The 18,648-nt window shown below is 39.8% G+C and overlaps 1 protein-coding gene across 4 annotated transcripts in view; it reads right to left on the bottom strand.

The window, feature by feature from the left end:
- Window positions 1-615: 615 nt before the first annotated feature.
- Window positions 616-18,648, bottom strand: part of ST8SIA1 (ST8 alpha-N-acetyl-neuraminide alpha-2,8-sialyltransferase 1) — a 129,974-nt gene continuing 111,941 nt past the window's right edge. For all 4 annotated transcript variants that reach the window (XM_035311314.1, XM_035311307.1, XM_035311317.1 and 1 more), the window contains one exon: window positions 616-3,053. In XM_035311314.1, the coding sequence (XP_035167205.1) occupies window positions 2,567-3,053 (487 nt within the window). In that variant the 3' untranslated portion in view covers window positions 616-2,566. The remainder of the gene's footprint in view (window positions 3,054-18,648) is intronic.

Below are 18,648 nucleotides of genomic sequence, written 5' to 3' on the forward strand. Positions count from 1 at the left end.
CAGATACCGAGGGCGCTAGTTGCACATAATCAAGACAGATGTTATGAAATACTGCAGTGAGTATGAAGTCATTCCTATGAAAATCCCCACTTTCTCTTCTTCTACTACTTATTTTCCCAGAACATGGAAAAAAAAAAAAAAAAAAAAAAGATTTCCAAAGTGCTGGATAACCATCAGACAGGTTCAGAACTGAATTTCCAAGCAGTGGTACAAATGCCAAATGCAGGGGGGCAGTTCTCACTACTCTCCTCATTCTCCTGCAACCCCAAGGAAATACGGTCATCCTTCTAAGTGCCATCTTAAAACACCACATTGTGACAGTTGTTCTCACAGATAACATCTTTGAAGCACCAGGACGTGCAAAGCTTAATACATCTAATAAAAACCATATAGGTACCTGTTCTTCAAGAAAGGTGACTCAGTAAAAATTTGCCAGTAAAGAAAATATTTTGCTTTCAAATCCTTTCTCACTGAGTATCCACATTATAGATAAGACAAACATAACCCAAGTGAATGAATTATCAAATGATGTGCTATTGGTCTGTTAATTGTACTTTTAAAAAAGCATAAGCAACAGTGGACAGTAATAAAATGGGTTGTAGAAGCACATTCAGATTTTATCAGAACAATCTCTAAACCAGCATTTAATCCAAATCTCTACTTTGCAGTTTAGAACTGCACTGTAATCCTGTGGAACGATGCCCACTTTAAGCTTGGAATATTCATATTTAGAAAGATTTTATTCTGAAACACATTTAAAAAGCAAAACAGTATTTTTTGTTTGTTTCAGTGTCCTACAGAGATAGTCAAATTATTCGTATTTAAAGAAGAGCCAAGGTTTTTTCTTTCTTTTTTTTTTTTTTTTAATTATATCTATATAACTTGCAGCTGGTGGTCTACAAGGAACCAAGCCCCCCAAAAAACTAGCATTTTGGAGCTAAAACAGGTAGCAGAGGAAATTGTGGAAACCTGATGATAGTTTTGTTGTTTCAACACTTTGACTAGAATTTCAGCTACTAATGATAGAAGTAGAAGAAAGAAAACATTCGTTTGGATTTTAAAGTTAATGGTGATAGCATCTTGCAGCTGAAATAGCACTGTGGACTGAACTGGTTTTCTCTTCTTGTCCTACAGTGCTAAACCAAAGCAAACAAACCAAAAGATTTCTCATTTACATGGCAATAGGATCATCCGCTGTCCAAGTAATACCCAAAAATAAAACAGTCCTTTAAGCACTGCACTGACCGGAGCTGCCAGAGTGCAATGTGCACACTTATGTAACTCACTGACTGCGAGGAGAAAGGCAGCATTATGTAAATGCCTGCCTTTTCCTTGTGTATTTTTTGTTTGTATCTTTTTTCTTGCTGGCTATGTATTTTTTCAGTGCTCCCAAAGGCTGTTTTATTTTTCAGACTCTCTTTAACAAGAGAAAATCTTGCAAGAAAAGTACAAGTCTTTAAGGCTAATGTTACAGTCCAAACAGAAGAGCTAGTTGCACAAAGAGAAAGGATTTTCAAAGTTTCAGCTCATTTTAAATAACACATTCATTTCTGCAGTTTTTCTGCTATAAGCACATGGAGAACCTCATTCTGCATTCCACTAAACGCATCAAATCCCCTTGATAGTCAGTGAACATCTGGAGTCCAAATGAATACAAAATTAATCCCAAAGGCTGGACAGCAAAACAGGCCAGGAACAATCCCTGCTACAAAAGTCACTGTTGAAATCTTGTTGCAGGTCAACTGAAATCTGGTTGCACTTCACTTCTGCTTTTGTAACACAAGTTTTATTTTCAAACCAATTTCCCTTAGCCAGCTCTTTCCCATAGCATAGCATTAGCATAGCTATAAGTGCAATGGCCTTAATATCCTGATAAAGCCTACAACAGGGAGGTACATCCATTCTCAGTAGCAGGGCATTCCCAGGACATTCTTCTACCAGATTCTTGACACCCTTCACTCTCCCAAGTTTTTGGAGGAGTTGATGGTACTCAGCTCCTCTGGCTTTCACACCTTTCTCCTTTCTTCCATTGGAAAACAAAAAAATGTAAAAAGAAAGAAACAAAGAAATCTGACAACACACACACTTTGCTCTTGAGCCACCCCTGCCCCCCAATCCACTCCACACACACAGTAAAGAAAAAAAAGGGAAGTTGTATGAGGAGCCAATCTGGAATGAAATGGATTTTTGTACAGACAGTCATATTTGGCACTGTCAGCAAAAGCTTGTGGGTGGCCCTGTTTCTCTCCGAGCCTTAATGCCATTTTTACACTGATCATTTAAAAATATCACCCAGAAAGTTCAGCTGTATCGTTTATGACATTATTTTCACAATACTGCTGAATGGAATTGATGGAGAGATTTGTTGCCCCCCACCCCATAAAGTGTTCCATAAAACACTATACATTAAGGACGTATTCCATTTGGCTTTCAAGTAGCATTTGTATGGTCCATGCAGATCCTTGATTATTTTCCCTTTAAAAAGAATCAACAGAAAAACAGAACTCTCTCTTGGAGAGCATGGAAATTAAAACTGTTGGATGTTCCAAACTGACTGCTACAATCCTTAGGCAGAAGATGGGACTAAAGGGTCCTCACATTGTTCTAGCTGCATTCTCAGTACACCACTTTTATGAAGGAACCAGAGCTGTAGAAATTCCTCCGGCATGGCATGAAATCCAGAATCAGGCAAAACATTGTCATAGTAATGATGGCTAATAAACTTCCCGTGCAGGTCCACTGAGAATGGCCAGAAGCCATAAATTGTTACTTCTTCACACAGACCAAGGGCGGCACTGACTAGGAAAAGCCCTGTGGAAAGCCGTTTGGCATGGATACCTTTGCTCTTCCAGAACTTGCCAATGTCACGCAGGAAATTGGGGTTGGCAAAAAGCACTGCCTGCTTGGCACCGAAGTCCTCCAGGGTGTAGTAGACACGTAGGGAGGGTCCTGTCCCTGTCTTCATTGAGAAGGCTGGCATGTAGATGTAGCTGTGATTATACACCTTCACACTGTCCACAAATGCTTTTCGAGACCAAAGCAGATTCTGGAACCTGTAAAACAAGAGAGAAAAGCATGTTGATAACAAAACTTTTTCTGTTTGTTTCAAAATCCAGCTACAAGCTGTTCTTCATACACAGATTTATAGTTCTTTGCACATCTTTCCTGAACCCAGAGAAAGTCCTGACAAAATTCAGTAATTTGTTTAGTCCAAAAATAGTATTTTATCAAGAATATAACCTTTCCGTGCCATATACTTCTGGACATACCAAGATGCACAAGACATCTGGCAGGAAACTGTAGGCTGTGCACACACACCAAGGCCTTCACTGATGTTTGACACTAAATAAACTACCTTCAGTAAAATATTAAGTACCCTGAATAAGCGCCATTGGAAGTAACTGACAGAGTTGTCACCAGAGTGACAGGTAAAATCCAATACCTAAAGCACAAACTTGTTAAGTAACCAGAGCATTTACTGTCCTGAGGTGTGGGCTATGCTGGAGAATACCTCTGCATGAGAAATTCACTATGATTCACCCTTGATTACCTGCTTCCTCTCCAGAATCCATGTACTCTTCAAAGCACCAGTAGATCATGATACATCCTATTCAAATCCATGTCAGATGACCAAAACAAGCACCAGGTAAAATTACAGCTGATGCAATTGCCAACAAAAAATACAGCTTCAACAGCATAGAAATGTGTCATGAATGCATGTCAGGTTCTTATAAGGCCTTGCTTTGGCAGCAAACTCAAAATATTCGTAGTAAGTTAAAAAGGTTTTGTTGACATTTAAAAAGTGCAATATTTGTTCTCCTGATTTGCCACAAGTTCCTTCAGGTAGAATTAAAGTAGAGCTGTTCTGAAGCAAACCCTCTGAGATCTGCGTAAATCTTCATTACTAACTGTTCTTCTCTACAGACCAGCTCCTACTGCATGGAGCAGCTAACTTAACAAAGCCCCTTCAAAAAAATTGATTCAACCTGGACATACAAAGCAAATAATAAATTAAATAATAATAATAATAATAAAAATAATAATAATTTCATAACATTGAGTTTGGCATTCTTTTCTGTAGAAAGAGATAAAATAAGTAGAAGGCCAGACAAAACCAAAGTGCCCCGGCAAAAATTGTCTGGCTCTGCCTTCTTGTATGGGTCCTCTCAGACCTTTAACTAAGCATTCCCCCAAACAGCTTTACCATTCTCTCTTCCCAAAGAGCAGCAGAACACCTTGTCAGACCATCAGGTCTAGAAGTTGGGCCAATCCTAGCAAAGCTGTTCCATTTTCATCAGGACACACAGTCACCAAAGGGGAAAATAATCTCTAGCTTATTATTATCAATATTCACTCATATACTCAGACCCTGTCCTAATAACTCTCTAATTGTTTATAAAAGGTAGAATAGGGTCTGTAGCAGGCTTTCAGAGTATCACTCTCCATGATGCAGGGAGCCCACTGGGCGGTGGGAGATGCAGGTTCAAACTTCCTTTCACAACACAGGGAACTTGAGCACACAGCTCCCACTGTCTTGAAGCAATGGGATCCTTTCTCCTTGGTGGAGGGGGAAAGAAACAGCCCCTCCTCCAGTCCTGGAAGCCAGTTTCATCATGTCCTTTCCCACTTACAGCTGGTTAACAACTTTCACTTCAGCTGGCAAATAGATACAGTTATTCTAAAGCTGCATTATTCAGCAAATTTACTATTCACAGAAAAGCACTGTGCAGCTCTAAGATGAATACATTTAAAATGCTCAGATACAATCACAGAAGGACGGGGACTTGTCTCTGAATATTCATTTGCCATCATTGCCACAACACATTTACATTTATTCTACATGAATTTCCCAAAATACCTTAGAAGTAACAAGAAATGAATGGCACTGCTATGATAATGGTGCATAGGGGGGACTTCATGCAGGAGGGATGGCATTTGTCGCATAATTGCAGGCCGTCCTTCAGGAACACCGCTTCCTGGAAAACTGTGCCTTTTTCAAGTGATCTAGATTGCCAGATCGGCAGGCGTGATGCCCAGTTCAACAGATGGACATTATACAGGTGGCCAGGAGCCCATGCAGAACCATAAAACATGCTGATTATGGCTTCTCTGATAGCCTAAAACAGCCAAAAAGCTGCTGCCCACCTTGCGCTCCTCATGAGAGGAGATATCAGAAGCAAATGATATTTTCTGTTCCCCGTTTGTAAAAATAGGGGCTCTGTCCAGCTTTCTGACTTTTCACAGGCTGCTTAGAGACTACTGAGAGATCTGGGGACAAATGCTACACATTGGTAAGTTTTAAGATACTGTACTTGAAGCTCAAGCATATTTTCTTTTAATAACCAAGGCAGACAGGGAGTCCTGCAGGCAATCCCATTCCAGCAGTGGCTTTTGGGGCACAATACCACATCCTTCTCAGCAGACAGTGAGAACAGAGAGACCAGGAGGGCTTTTCCTCTGCATCTGATCAGCTCTGTGGCATATGTGTGAATGTGATGATATGGTTTCTTCCTGCTTGACCTGGCATGAATGCTGCCATCCTGGTACAGTCCTCACATCCGGATAGGCACACAGACACCCTCCCTTGTGCCAATTCTTGCCTGGCCTTCTTTGAATAAGGAGCCACTGGTTCCTAGTTAGTGTTTCATAGACTCACAGGAGGGTTGAGGTTGGAAAGGGCCTGTGGAGGCCATCTGGTCCAACCCCTGCTCAAGCTGGGCCACCCAGAGCAGGCTGCCCAGGACCATGTCCAGGTGGTTTTTGATGATCTCCAAGAAGGAAAGCTCCACAGCCTCCCTGGGAAACCTGTGCCTGTGTTCACTCACTCAGACAGCACAGCAGTGCTGCCTGGTGTTTAGGTGGAACCTCCTGTGTTCCAGTTTATGCCCATTGTCTCTTGTCCTGGTGGTGGGCACCACTGAGAAGAGCCTGGTTCCATCTTCACTGCATCCTCCCTTCGGGTATTTACACACACTGTTTACTTAGCCTAGGGAATTTACACACCCTTGGTTATTTACACACCCTTGTTTACTTAGCCTAGGGAATGCTACCTTACTTAAGATTCAGTATAATCCCATTAAAGTCAGTGGCAAAACCAGCTCCAGTCTCAGTGGTAGTATGCTCAGAGCTTCAAATAAAACAACAACCACAAAAAAGTCAGGCATGCAATGCACTTGAGAGTAGTTAGGAATGGTATGAAGTAACAAGATCAGTCATCAGTAGATCCCCATACTTTGCCTTATTTCATTTCAAATGGCCTCAGCACGAGGAGCTCTCCCCTGTTCTCACTGTGCATCCCTCCACAAGCAGCATGGTCACCGAGTTGATAACTGACCACACTGGTGGGGTGATGCTACACCCATCTTTTCCTTTCCCTTTGCTCTCCTTCCCACACCTGATTGCCCTTTACAGACCCAAAGGCAGAAAATCTTCCACTCAGACTCTCAGTGAAGATGCTCCTTCCTCCCAGAACTCACTTTACTTCATCCCTTACACACAGCTTGCCAAGACTCCATACTGCCTCCTCTTTCATATGGACCAAGGCTTCCAACATTGACAAACTTGTGCTATGCTCTCATCTCTGCTCCCAAAGATTAAAATCAAACAAATTAGCCTGATTCTCCTTCTGCACACCTTTTCAATGGCTTTTTTTCCAGGTTGGGGATTACGTTCACTCCCACCATCAGCTCCAAAGACCCCAAAGCAAGAAGACACACTCTTTCAACAGTGACTGCAGAATACATCTTTCTCAGACAGGCTGTTTTTTAAAGACATGCTGTCCTTACCAAATGACCTTCAGAATAATCTGATGCGCACCAAGTCCAGTGAGACATTGCAGACATAGACTCTAATCCCTTTGAAGATGCAAGCTCATCATAGGACTGGACTGTGTATGAATTAGTGTTGTGGTATTTTTTCCTAAACCTCCACTGATTACTGCTTTTACACTGTCATGCTGAGAATACTATATATAGTGCCAAGGGAAAGCTGAATCTATTTTTCAATGAACATAGAGCTATCCTATACACCAAAGCAATGAAACATTAAAATCAGTGTTCACTGGTATTTTGGGATTGTGTGTGATCCTCATTCTGCCAACTCAAATTAGAATGTTCTTTTAATAGCTACTCTTTCCAAAACCAGTAGAGCTAAACATCAATCCATTCTGTTGCCTGACAGTTTGAATCTTAGCTTTCAAAAGATGAGCTGTTCATCTTAGTTTGTCTCTTTGAAGATTGCGGCTGCTATAGTCACACAGAAGTGGAAATAATATAAAAGGATAGGCAGAACAGTATGACTGTAAACTACTTGCACTGTAGAAATGAAATTGCTCCCTAGTATTTCTAAATCTTCTGAATATTTCACAGCACTTAAAACTGAAAGTATGGAGAATGAGAAAACCAATTAAATGAGAACCAAAGAAATCAACTAGAAAAAAAGTTATAGAACTAAGCCTGATATCTTTAGCAGTCAATTTTACTGCATTGCATGCCAGAGTGAGCCTGTGAGAAGAAACAATCAGATCATACATTTTCTCAGGTTTTAAAGGAAAACAGAACTCCAACAGAATACAAATTCTATGGCAAAGCCATTTCTGCTATCCTACCCTTAAGTTCTAGAAGAATAAATTTGGCATGATTACTTTTGTTTCCTCTTTATATAGCTCCGGAGATCTTAGGATTACCTCAAAAATATTGAAAATACAGTCTTTGGAAAATTTACTTTTGATTAACATGCAGTCTCTAAAACAGTCCACTCTGTCTATGGACAGCAACCAAACAGGGAAAGAACAGTGCAGTATTCCCTGTACTTTTAGGTCTCTAACCCCAATTCTGTCCAGACTTGAGTCTCAAGAGATCACTGCCTGCTATAGCATTGCAGCAAATACAAAGTTAGTAACATTAAGCTTTCTTGTCTGTTCATTCTGGCCTTAAATGCTTTGTAACCCAAATATAAAACATATATTTTATGTCTATGTTTACAGTGATGTAAGACGAATTCATAAGTGAGGACACTTTCTGGCAGGTATACTTGATTGTTTGCTAAGCCTTCAACATCATGACCTCCTTAGCATATTAATAATTTTCATGTCAGTGAAGCTGACATTCAACTATATCTTCTCTTGAACCTCTTATAGCTCTTTCCAAAGAAATTTGAATATAGAAAACCAACAATTAAAATGTTTCTTCTTAAAGATGCCCTGTGCAACAAGAAGTGTAGATTGAAGAGAAATTATTTTAATAAGTAAATGCTTTTATAGGCATTATGACACAATTGTAGCTAGGATAGTAGGGGGTTTTGTTTGTTTGTGTGTGGAGTTTGTTTTTTGTTGTTGTTGTTGTTTTGTTTTTGCTTTTTTTTTTACATATCTGATTACTTAAGAAATGTTTTGTAAACTACAGTATATGGATCATTGGTGGTCCCTGAAATCATGTCACATTGCCTGCAGCTGGAGTGAAGATCTGTATTAAAGAATGTTGTCAACTACAAGTCTGATAATTAGTTGTTCATTGGCCACAAGAATATGGGACGAATCTACAATATTTTAAACAGGGTAAAATCAATTTACAAATCTATAAAACCTGCAAAAATACTTCCTTTACTAGCTGCTTCCCCTTTGCAATTTCACCTGTTCTGGCATCTCTGGTACAACGAGCCTTGCTACAGAGCAATGAACTAGCAGTCACCTGAATATAAGCAGAAGAGGTGACAAATTGCTCTGGAGCAGTTAGATTAGTGGAGGCCAGACACAAAGCAAAAAAGATGGAAAAAGAGCAAAACAAACACTGACAATCCAACAGACAATGAAACCTCTTCCAGATCTTGGCACAAGAGTTCATGCCATCACTAAAATCTCTAGAAATGAGCCTGGAGAATTCAAGCCAGTCCAAGGACTGCAGGTGCCACTAGACTTTGAAGGCACCAGCTTCAGTGAACTTTCAAAATCTCCCTTCTGAAGAAAAAAAAATACTTCACTATCATTTAATATCAATTTACAGCAATATTTCTCTGCAATTCTGGTGCTGTTCAATTCCGCCTAGGAATGTTAGCAGATGTTTCTCAAGGCTTTCAACAAACATTTGAGATGTGTTGATTTGCTGCACACTATATCTTTGAAAGTGCCTACCCTTTACTCTGCAATTTATACATGAACGCATAGGGAAGAGTAAGAACATGACAAGTAAATTTGAAATCTGTCTACATCCAAGCATTTTCAGCTCAGAAGATTTTCTGACACAGGTGTAGTTTATCTGTGTAGTAAGTCCAGTTAATCTTATTTCCAAGTACTTGACTAATATTTTCTTCTCTTCATCCTTGTAGCCAATTGTTTTACCAGTACCTTCTCTCTTACAACATGATTGCCTCGATTCCTTTGTCAAAAGCCTTTTGAAAATTCAAATAGACTTTATCTACTGGCTATAGACAATCCTTATTCACATACTTGGTGATCTATTCAAGAACACTAAAAGTTTTACATGCTAAAATTTCCCTTGGAGTCAACAGTGCTGACTCTCCACAAGAGCATGTACGTTTATCCATATGTTCACTAATAATATTTTAAAATACAGCCTGTACCAATTGGGTTGGTACAAATATCAGGCTTGCAGACCTATTTGAACTATTTTTAAACATCAGTGTTCCTTTGATACCTACTTATCTTCAAGTACCAAGGCAGTTTTAAGTGAGTGAGGAACACAGTACTGTTCCTTCAATATTCATGTCCAGTCCTGCTGTTTACTTTCACATAATTAAAAGCATAGAAGCATTGAATCACAGAATCATTAAGGCTAAAAAAGACCTCCAGGATCATCTGGTCCAAATATTCCCCTACCACCAATATCACCCACTAAACCATGTCCCCTAAGCACCAGGTCCAACCTTTACTTGAACACCCCCAGGGATGGTGACTCCATCACCTCCCTGGGCAACCCGTTCCAATGCCTGACTAACCTTTCTGAGAAGAAATGTCTCCTAATTTCTAACCTAAACCTCCCCTGGTGCAACTTGAGGCCATGCCCTCTAGTCCTATCACTAGTTACCTGTGAGAAGAGGCTGACCCCCAGCTTCCCACACCTTCCTTTCAGGTAACTGTAGAGAGCAGTAAGGTCTCCCTTGAGCCTCCTCTTCTCCAGACTAAAGAACCTCAGTTCCCTCAGCCGCTCCTCACAGGACTTGTGTTCCAGGCCCTTCACCAGCTTCGTAGCCCTTCTCTGGACATGTTCAAGGGCCTCAATGTCCTTGTACTGAGGGGCCCAAAGCTGAACACAGTACTTGAGGTGCGGCCTCACCAAAGCAGAGCACGGGGGGGAAATCATCTCCCTGGTCCTGCTGGCTACACTATTCCTGATACAAGCCAGGATGCCATTGGCCTTCTTGGCCACCTGGGCACACTGCCGGCTCACATTCAGGTGAACATTAACCAACACCCCCAGATCCTTTTCCTCTGAACAGCTTTTGAGCCACTCTGCCCCAAGCCTGTGGCGCTGCATGGTGTTGTAGCCAAAGTGCAGGACCCAGAACTTAGCCATGTTGAACCTCATCCCATTGGCCTCTTCCCATCGATCCATCCTGTCCAGCTCCCTCTGCAGGGCCTTCCTACCCTCTGGCAGATTGACATTTGCCCCCAACTTGGTGTCCTCAGCAAACTTACTGAGTTTCAGCCTCAGTTACATCAGTTTCAGCTTGCTGAGTCTCTCTGTTGGCACAGTGAATGTCCTCAGTTTCTTCCAGAGAGAGCATACGTGCAAATAATTCATAACAGCCTTTCTGCAATGGATGTGTCTTCTCTAAGCAGTTCTTTTATACCTGATCATCAATTGACCATATACATATTATGGCAGGTGGGGATGTGTTTTTTTTTGTCTTTGTTTTTTCTTTCTTTTTTGGCTCATGCTGTTGCTGCAAGGAGGATTTAGCATTGGTTTTAACTCCTCTAGTTAGTTGCTTTTGAAATTTTTTTCTGCCTGCCACACACATACATATATTTAATATTTAATCAGCCAGATATTATAATGATTTCCAATTCCTTTGTTTGGAAACAACTTCAGCTTTTGGTAGGAAGTCCCTGTGTTTCCAGTAATCTCCCTTTTCCCGTTTATTGATGTCAACTTTATTTTACCTTTTCTTAAGGCTTGACAGATCCTAGCACTGTCCTTCCAGTATGGCACATGTTGAAGAGTCCACTATTTTGAGTAATCATCCAGATATATTTTCTAAGATGCATGGTGTTTAATGCCAAGAATGTTGCTTAAATTCCTTTTCAACATGATTAAACTGACAAGGTTTCTCCTTGTCTGGTAGTACAGCCTGTAATCAAACTGCAATAAAACTAGAACACTCTCAACAAAAAGAAGCACAGTACACATAGCTGAAATATGCTAGAGCTTTGGCTAATCTCTTCAACTATTCTGATATTTTTTGAAGGTGCTAGAATTCCTTCATCTTTTTCTCCTCATTAACTTAATTCAAAGGAGATAAAGCGTAAAAGAAGTAAAAAATCAAATAATAAATTAAAAAATAAACTTTTTTTTTCCCTTTAAGGAATGAATTTAGTTTGCTAGGAGAAGAGCAATACTTTTGAAAGGCAGTTCTTGTCCCTGTCTACTTTACAGCCCTCTCCGCATTTGTGGAGGAGAGTGGAACAAAACACTTAACTCACTATTCTTTTTGTTTTCAAATGCCAGAGAAGGATCAGTGGCATTCAAACTACATTATATAGGAGCAGCTTTGTAAATGCAGTCCGTGTTCTTCCTGTGTCACATATCTGTAAGTGCTACATCTCTTATTTTACATAATACACTAACACAGATGTTGTCCTGCCTTCTCATATTCTTAAATACCAGGCAAGAAAACCTTGCATACCCCTTTCCTGATAGTTAGGACTACCTCCTACCAGATAAGAGACAGAAAAGGAAACTGAACTTGGACCTAATACAACTTCAGTGACTGAGGTGACTATTTGCCTCTCACATAAAATACGTCTGCCTTGGGCAGTTTGCTGAACCAAGCTCTATGTCATTCAGATGAAACTGCTCAGCCTGATTTTGTAAATTGCTTCGGGACAACTTAAACTATGCTTTTGGGAAGTTTTAGACAGTAAAAAATACATCCAGCTCTAGTTTCATTTCTTTTTGTTTGACTGAGGTCTTAGCACCAATTCCCTTCAAGGATGTATCAAAATATTACTACGACAGGAGCTAGATTGAAGTGACACTGTATGGGTTTTAGAGGAGATGGTAAGTACCTTCCCAACAAGTGCTGTATGTGAAAAAACAATCAAGCTGTAAACTCCTTTTTTTGTACTCCATCGAGCTTACTTGTCTCTCTGAAACCTGAAGAACATCAGCTGTTACAGGTGTTCACATTCAAATAATTAAGGAAAACAAGTTCCATCTTCTACAGAATTAAGGAGATTTCTTTCAGATTCAGGCAGCACAAAAAATAAGCTCCTTTTCTTTAATGCTCAGAGCAATTAATATTGAATTACAATAGAAATTCTATCCAAGGACTTCTGACAATCACATTAATACTAAATGATTTCCACATGCATTATGTGATTACAAAGAACACCCAAGATGTGAACACAGATTAAGCCATTATTTTAAATCATTACTGAATAATCAAATAAGAACAAAAGCTATCAATTAGTGGTTTGTCTCCGTCTCCCTGAAGCAGCAGTAATACATGACCTGAAAAACCTTTAGACTTGAACTGGGCAACCAGGCCAAAGGGTATATTGGAGTGAGGAGGAAGGAACAGCCAGGGGTCCACAGCACAAAGCAGTGACATGAAAACAGGATGTCTTAAGGGCATCCATTTGATAAGGTCAAAGCACTTTTCAGATAAGGCCCTACTGTAGGTTTGAAAGCAGCTGTAAATGTCAGGTCTGCCAATGGCTCTGAAGAACCTGAGCTTAGCCATGAATCACATGGGACAAAAGAAAGTCATATCCGTAAACCCCACTTTGAGGAATTGTGCAGAAATGGTTACACTCCCCAAAGGCTTCCATTTATCCATCAGTTGCTTTGGCTGCTATACCTTCACATCCCTAGCAGCTCAGTAAGATATTCCTAAAGCAGCTAATCACATAGTAAAATTGATGGAATTTAGCCTTTTGTTTTACAGATATATGCCAGAATACCTTGTACTCTGTCGTGCAACACCTGGGAGCAACTGCTGAAGCTCTCTTTATCCAGATAATGATTTGAAGAATATACTTTTCAACAAGCAACATATTTTTATCTGAATTTGCCTCAAGGCCAAATTTCCTTTCCCTGATTGCTGCTACTCTAATAAGCCACAGTGCACAGTGCTGTTTTGCCTCGCCAAATCAGAGTCAGGAAACTTATGTGCTCCAGCAGTCTAGCACTTTGCTTGTAATACCAAGAAGTTCTCAAACTGGTCCTGCTTGCTGGAAAAACCAGAACATTTCTTCCACCTCCCTCGAAACCTGCGTTTCTTATTTTAAAAAGAACAACCTGAGGAACATCACATTTTAAAGTCTTTCTCTATTTTGAAAAGTATCTCAAAATGAAGTAGAAATATTAAGATGCTTTTTTTGATGCTTGACACAATTCCACTGACATCCACGGATTTACACTACTTTTTATCAAATGCTCACTTCATAATATCATACACCAGATATTTAAAGTTTCAGAAACCACTAGTACACTGCATTATTCAAGAAGCACGCTATGAACATACAACTAAAGTCTGTGATCTTACCTGGATACAAAAGAATATAGAGACAACTCATTCAGCATAATAATTTGCATTCCTGAGCCATACTTGTTTAATGTTCCAGGAGCAATGAGGGATGGCAGTAACAGTGCTGGAGTATATAGTGACAAAAAATACGACAGCACACTGTATGAAGACACAGGCTCTGATAGAGAAGTCTCATGTACTCTGTTTCAGCAGCCATACCCAGTTCCATTTTTTGCTCAATGTACCTAGGAGCATGGAGTCAAAAGCATAAACAATTTGCATGAGGGCATGCTAATTTGCCTAATGAACTTCTATCCAGAAAGCCAATTGACAAAAATAGTTCACCCAATATACGCCAGCTATTCCTCTGATTTATCTTTCTCAGTACCATTCTCTGCAGCCTCAAGTGCCGAAGTACTAGAGGTACATGCAGGGCAGATGTCTGACCCAGTTCAGTATACCAACCACCAAGGTCTCTGGGGACAGCCCAGCAGCAGTATCTATTTCAGCAAAATCTAGCTGCAATTGTTCATGTACAGCTTCGTTGGATGTAGCAACTTGTACAAATTTCCCCAACAGACGTGGAACAAAGGCATGGGAACAAAGGAGTGGAGGGATCACCTGGGTTTACAGTTTCTGCTGTGGCTGGGACACAGATAAACTGCAGACATTTTGCAGAGCTGAGATGCCAGTGGGGAACAGCAAGAGGAACAGAGAAGATGCACAGCAAAAAGTTTGTTGGAAATCCTGCAGTAGGTTTTCACTGTAAGAGATGTCAGCTTCAGAAGGCTCTATAGGAGCTTCCAGCAGCCCTGAAATGTTTTCTGATGTTCTATAACCACCATAAAACCTGTAATAAAGAATCACAGGCTACAACTGTCAGATGCTGCTGAAAAAGCAGAAGAAATCAGGGCCATCACCAATGTCCTCTTGCCTCTAAACTAAGATGATGCTTGCCATTAAAAAAAAAAAAAAAAGTTTACAGATGATCTTAAGAAGGCATTTGTAGCTTGCAATCCAAAAGCTATGAGCAGACCCACTGTTCACACTTGCTCAGCACAGATGCAGAGATCAGAGATCAGTTTTCTCCCAGTAATTCTGTTAGATTTTTCTCCTTTACAGTTCAGGACACTCAAACTCCAGTTCTCAGATCCCAGACAAAATGGCTCCAAATTCAGTGGTCTCAAATTATAAGACCTGATGCATGCTTTTGGTTTGGTGTAGCTCTGTACCACTAAGTACCCCTTTGGTTCAGACCTACACAGGCTGAGACACTGAAAGCCAAATGTAGTTGAAGCTGAGAGCAACACTACCACCTTAACCGCCTAAGTCACCCTCTGAAAATTCACATACCCAAAAGAACACTGGCAACCGGTGCAAATATCATTTCAGGAGGACAGTTTTGTATAGTCATACCTAATAACTGCTGGGGACATTGTGCTGTAATAGTACTGAGAAATTAGTTCTCTCTGTTAAATTAAAAACGACCCCAAATCAAGTAAAAGTACTGGATTCCTGACTGTTCACATAGCTTAATGCTGTTAGCTCACCCTTTGGCTCTGTTTCAAGTGCTCCAGCTACTTCTCTCCAAGACTAATCTCTGCAGAGACTCAGCCAATGCACATGTAGGCCAGTCTGTGCTCTCTGTGCTACTTGGCAGTGGAGCCATGAATTGGTCCCTGCCCTCATTTAATTACTGGTGTAGCTACATCTCCAATGCACATCGTATAAGAGAAGCACATACATGTGGCGCAGTAGAAATGAGAAACAAGCCACAATTTGCCATTGTCACAGGCTAGCTCTTGGACTACAACTGGGAGTCTACCACAGCACAGGGAGGCAGCCAGAGGACCTTTAGTTGATGTAACTTCACCGGCCAGGAACAACCAATGTGGTTGCCTTAGTGATGCCTACAAGAGCCAGTCTGGGATCTTATGGGGGAATTAAAAGCAAAGCCCTGAACACTTTGCTACTGCAAGTTCCCAGACTGATAAGAGGTTTGTGATTATGCATGGGTACAGCACATATACAGACTTGCTGAGCTGAGCCAGCCAAGCCACTTGGCTTTCCTGCCAGATTCACATATGAAAATGGGAGTAAACTTTATGCTTCAGATATTGTCTGCAGGAAACAAACAGGAGAAGGCCACTAACTGCTGAGGAAGAAGCAGAAAACCACTCTCTCTCAGGCTGTCCTCAGCTGTTATCTCAGGGAGGAAGGACCCTAGGCAGGATAGAAAATGAGAGCCTCACAACAATATTCCCCACTGCAGCAGAAGGGGACGGAGTATTGTGTAATATCCTTTACAGCACAATCTGTTCACTGTCAACAGCTTTTTATTTTTATATTTATTCTGAGTATACTGCTACATGCATTCACATGCTCACAACTTCCATATGCATACAATCTCCCATCCAAAATATCCTGCTTGTCATCTTCCTGCCTTTCATTTCCTTGGGGAGAGTTCCTGCAAGATTTAGGTAGTCACTTCCAGATTTGCTGCCCTGAATCATGAAAAAAGCTCTCCATTTTCTTCTAAAACAACATTCTGAAATTTCACAACATGCTATTTACACATTTGATTAAAGATTATTGGCTGTTGCTAGTGAAGTATAAATTAGCTAAGAAATCAATTGAGGCTTAAGAGAGAATTTTGCTAGGTCTTCTTAGCTGGTACACTAGGAAATTTCTCTGTGCAATCCACATGCCAGGAATTGACTGCATTGATAAATAGAAACGGTTTAATCCATTTTTCCACCCAATTCTCCCTCTATTCTCAGAGTCACTTAAAATTGCTATTATTTTTTATTGCTACTAAAATAAAATGTGTGGATTCAAATTCTACTCTTAATTTATTCTGGGGAAATTTGTTCTCCATGAAAACTACATTAAGCTGTTCTATTATACTGCACTATACATACTGACAGCTTGATTTTCTTCATCCTGCTTTATGTTTCTGAAGTACCATTTGGTTCTGTCTCAATGGAATGAGCTTCAGTTTCCTCTTCCAAAAAAACAGCTATTGTGGAAAAAAGATGAAACCAAGATGAAAAAAAAAATGTAAATCGGCTTTGACCTACCACATATGTTGAGTATCACTGTGCTTTCACTATTTACTCTTTCAAATCAGAAATTTAAAAAAGAATCACTGCTAGGAAAAAAAAAAAAAAAAAAAAAAAAGGAGACAGGAAGCAGAAAGCAAGCATTAGGGTGGCACAACTCTCATTTAACTAATTCTGTAGAAGTTATGCTTGTAATACATTCCAGACCAGACGGTAGAAAACTGCCATGAAAAACTGATTAAAACAAACTTCCTTGGAAAGAGAGTAGCTGAACTTAGTACAAAAGCAGTCTGTGCCATTTGCTGTGTTATCCAAATAACACAGTCAGAACTAATTTCAATCATTCAGCTTTTCCCCAGAAGCTACATATGATACAGAAACTCAACCTTTAAGTTCGAACTTGTCTAATTTGGCTGGGGAGATTCATGTGGGAAGGAATACTATTTATTTACTTTTACAGATTAGTGCATTTGGTGATATAAAATGTGAAGACAAAATCGGATGTGTTTAGCTAACAAGAAATCAACAATTAGTCAATTGTCTTAAAAATAAAAGTTCTACCCAAAAAGCATGTACAGAAATCATAATTCCTTATAAGTATAGCTACTCTCTTTTTACTGCCTTTTCTTTCTGTTAGGAAGACAGGGAGGAAGCTGAGTTTTCTTACGTTCTGCACATCAGCAGTTCAGTTTCTTAGTAAGGATTTTCCTCACCTCCCATTTTGATGTTTCTAGGCAATGGATCAGAGCTCAGCTAAAACATATTATGCTTCTTGCAGAGTACCAGAAGAGGATAAAAACAAGATTGCCAACATATTTAAATCACTCTCCATGTGTTGGAGATTGCATGATGCTTTCCTCAAAGGATTTTTCAATTTCCTACTGTGCTGAAGAACTGAAAGAAGCTAATGGACTAAGAAAGGATATATGATTTGAAAGACAGGATTAAGCCCATATGAATGCTATCCGCACTTGGTACTAAATCTGGATGGGTAATATCAAGGCAGAGCAAACTGAGGATCCTGAAGCCTAGCTTGAGACAAATACAAAGGACACAATTCATTGTGAACTCTGAGTGCAGAGGTACAGAAAGGGATGTTCATTTTTGGTAGAAAATACTTCTGGCATATACTTCCTGTAACATTCTTTCCCCTCATGTTAGTCTTTAAGATATTTTTGTCTAGACTTTCAGTTGTCTTACTCTACACAAAACATTATTTCCTATTTCTACTCCAATCTATTATTTTCAGCTGCTACTTTTTTTTTTTCTGGTGTTGTTGGAACAATTGCACAAATCTGTGTATCCTTCCTGTGTTTCTCTGTTCCTTAGCATGCACCCATATGGTTCTTACATATTAATTCAATAAATACTTCGGCAACCAGTTTTATAAAAGCTTTTTCTTCTTTAAAGTTTATATTCAGAAAAGATACTACAAAGTTTTATTTCATTTAACAACTATTATTTAGTTCCTGGACAAACAGGGCAAAATGTAGTAAATGTGGAGGGACAGTATCTGCACCTCTAAGGCTATCAAGTCAAGGACATTTTCAATGAAGGGGAAAATAATAATTAAAAAAAAAAAAAGAAAAGAAAGAAAGATAGAGGGAAAGGAAAAAGACATAAACAAGAACAGGAAAGGAAACAAACTTGACCAACAAAGGTCACGCTGGCTGCTGAGGGTATTCCAGCAAGGTTTCATGATGGAGGAAATCCTAAAGTGGAATGGTAAGAAAAGGGAAAGGTAAAAAATCCAAACACATTGAGACACAGACCTGACAAAGTAACATATAGACAAACAAAAAAAAAATAAAACTTCCCAAAATATTTTTATTCAAGCCAACAGAAAATGCTCTGTTTGGATTTGTTACCCTGCATGTCA

The sequence above is a fragment of the Oxyura jamaicensis genome, chromosome 1, assembly GCF_011077185.1.
Source record: "Oxyura jamaicensis isolate SHBP4307 breed ruddy duck chromosome 1, BPBGC_Ojam_1.0, whole genome shotgun sequence".
Classification (NCBI taxonomy): domain Eukaryota; kingdom Metazoa; phylum Chordata; class Aves; order Anseriformes; family Anatidae; genus Oxyura; species Oxyura jamaicensis.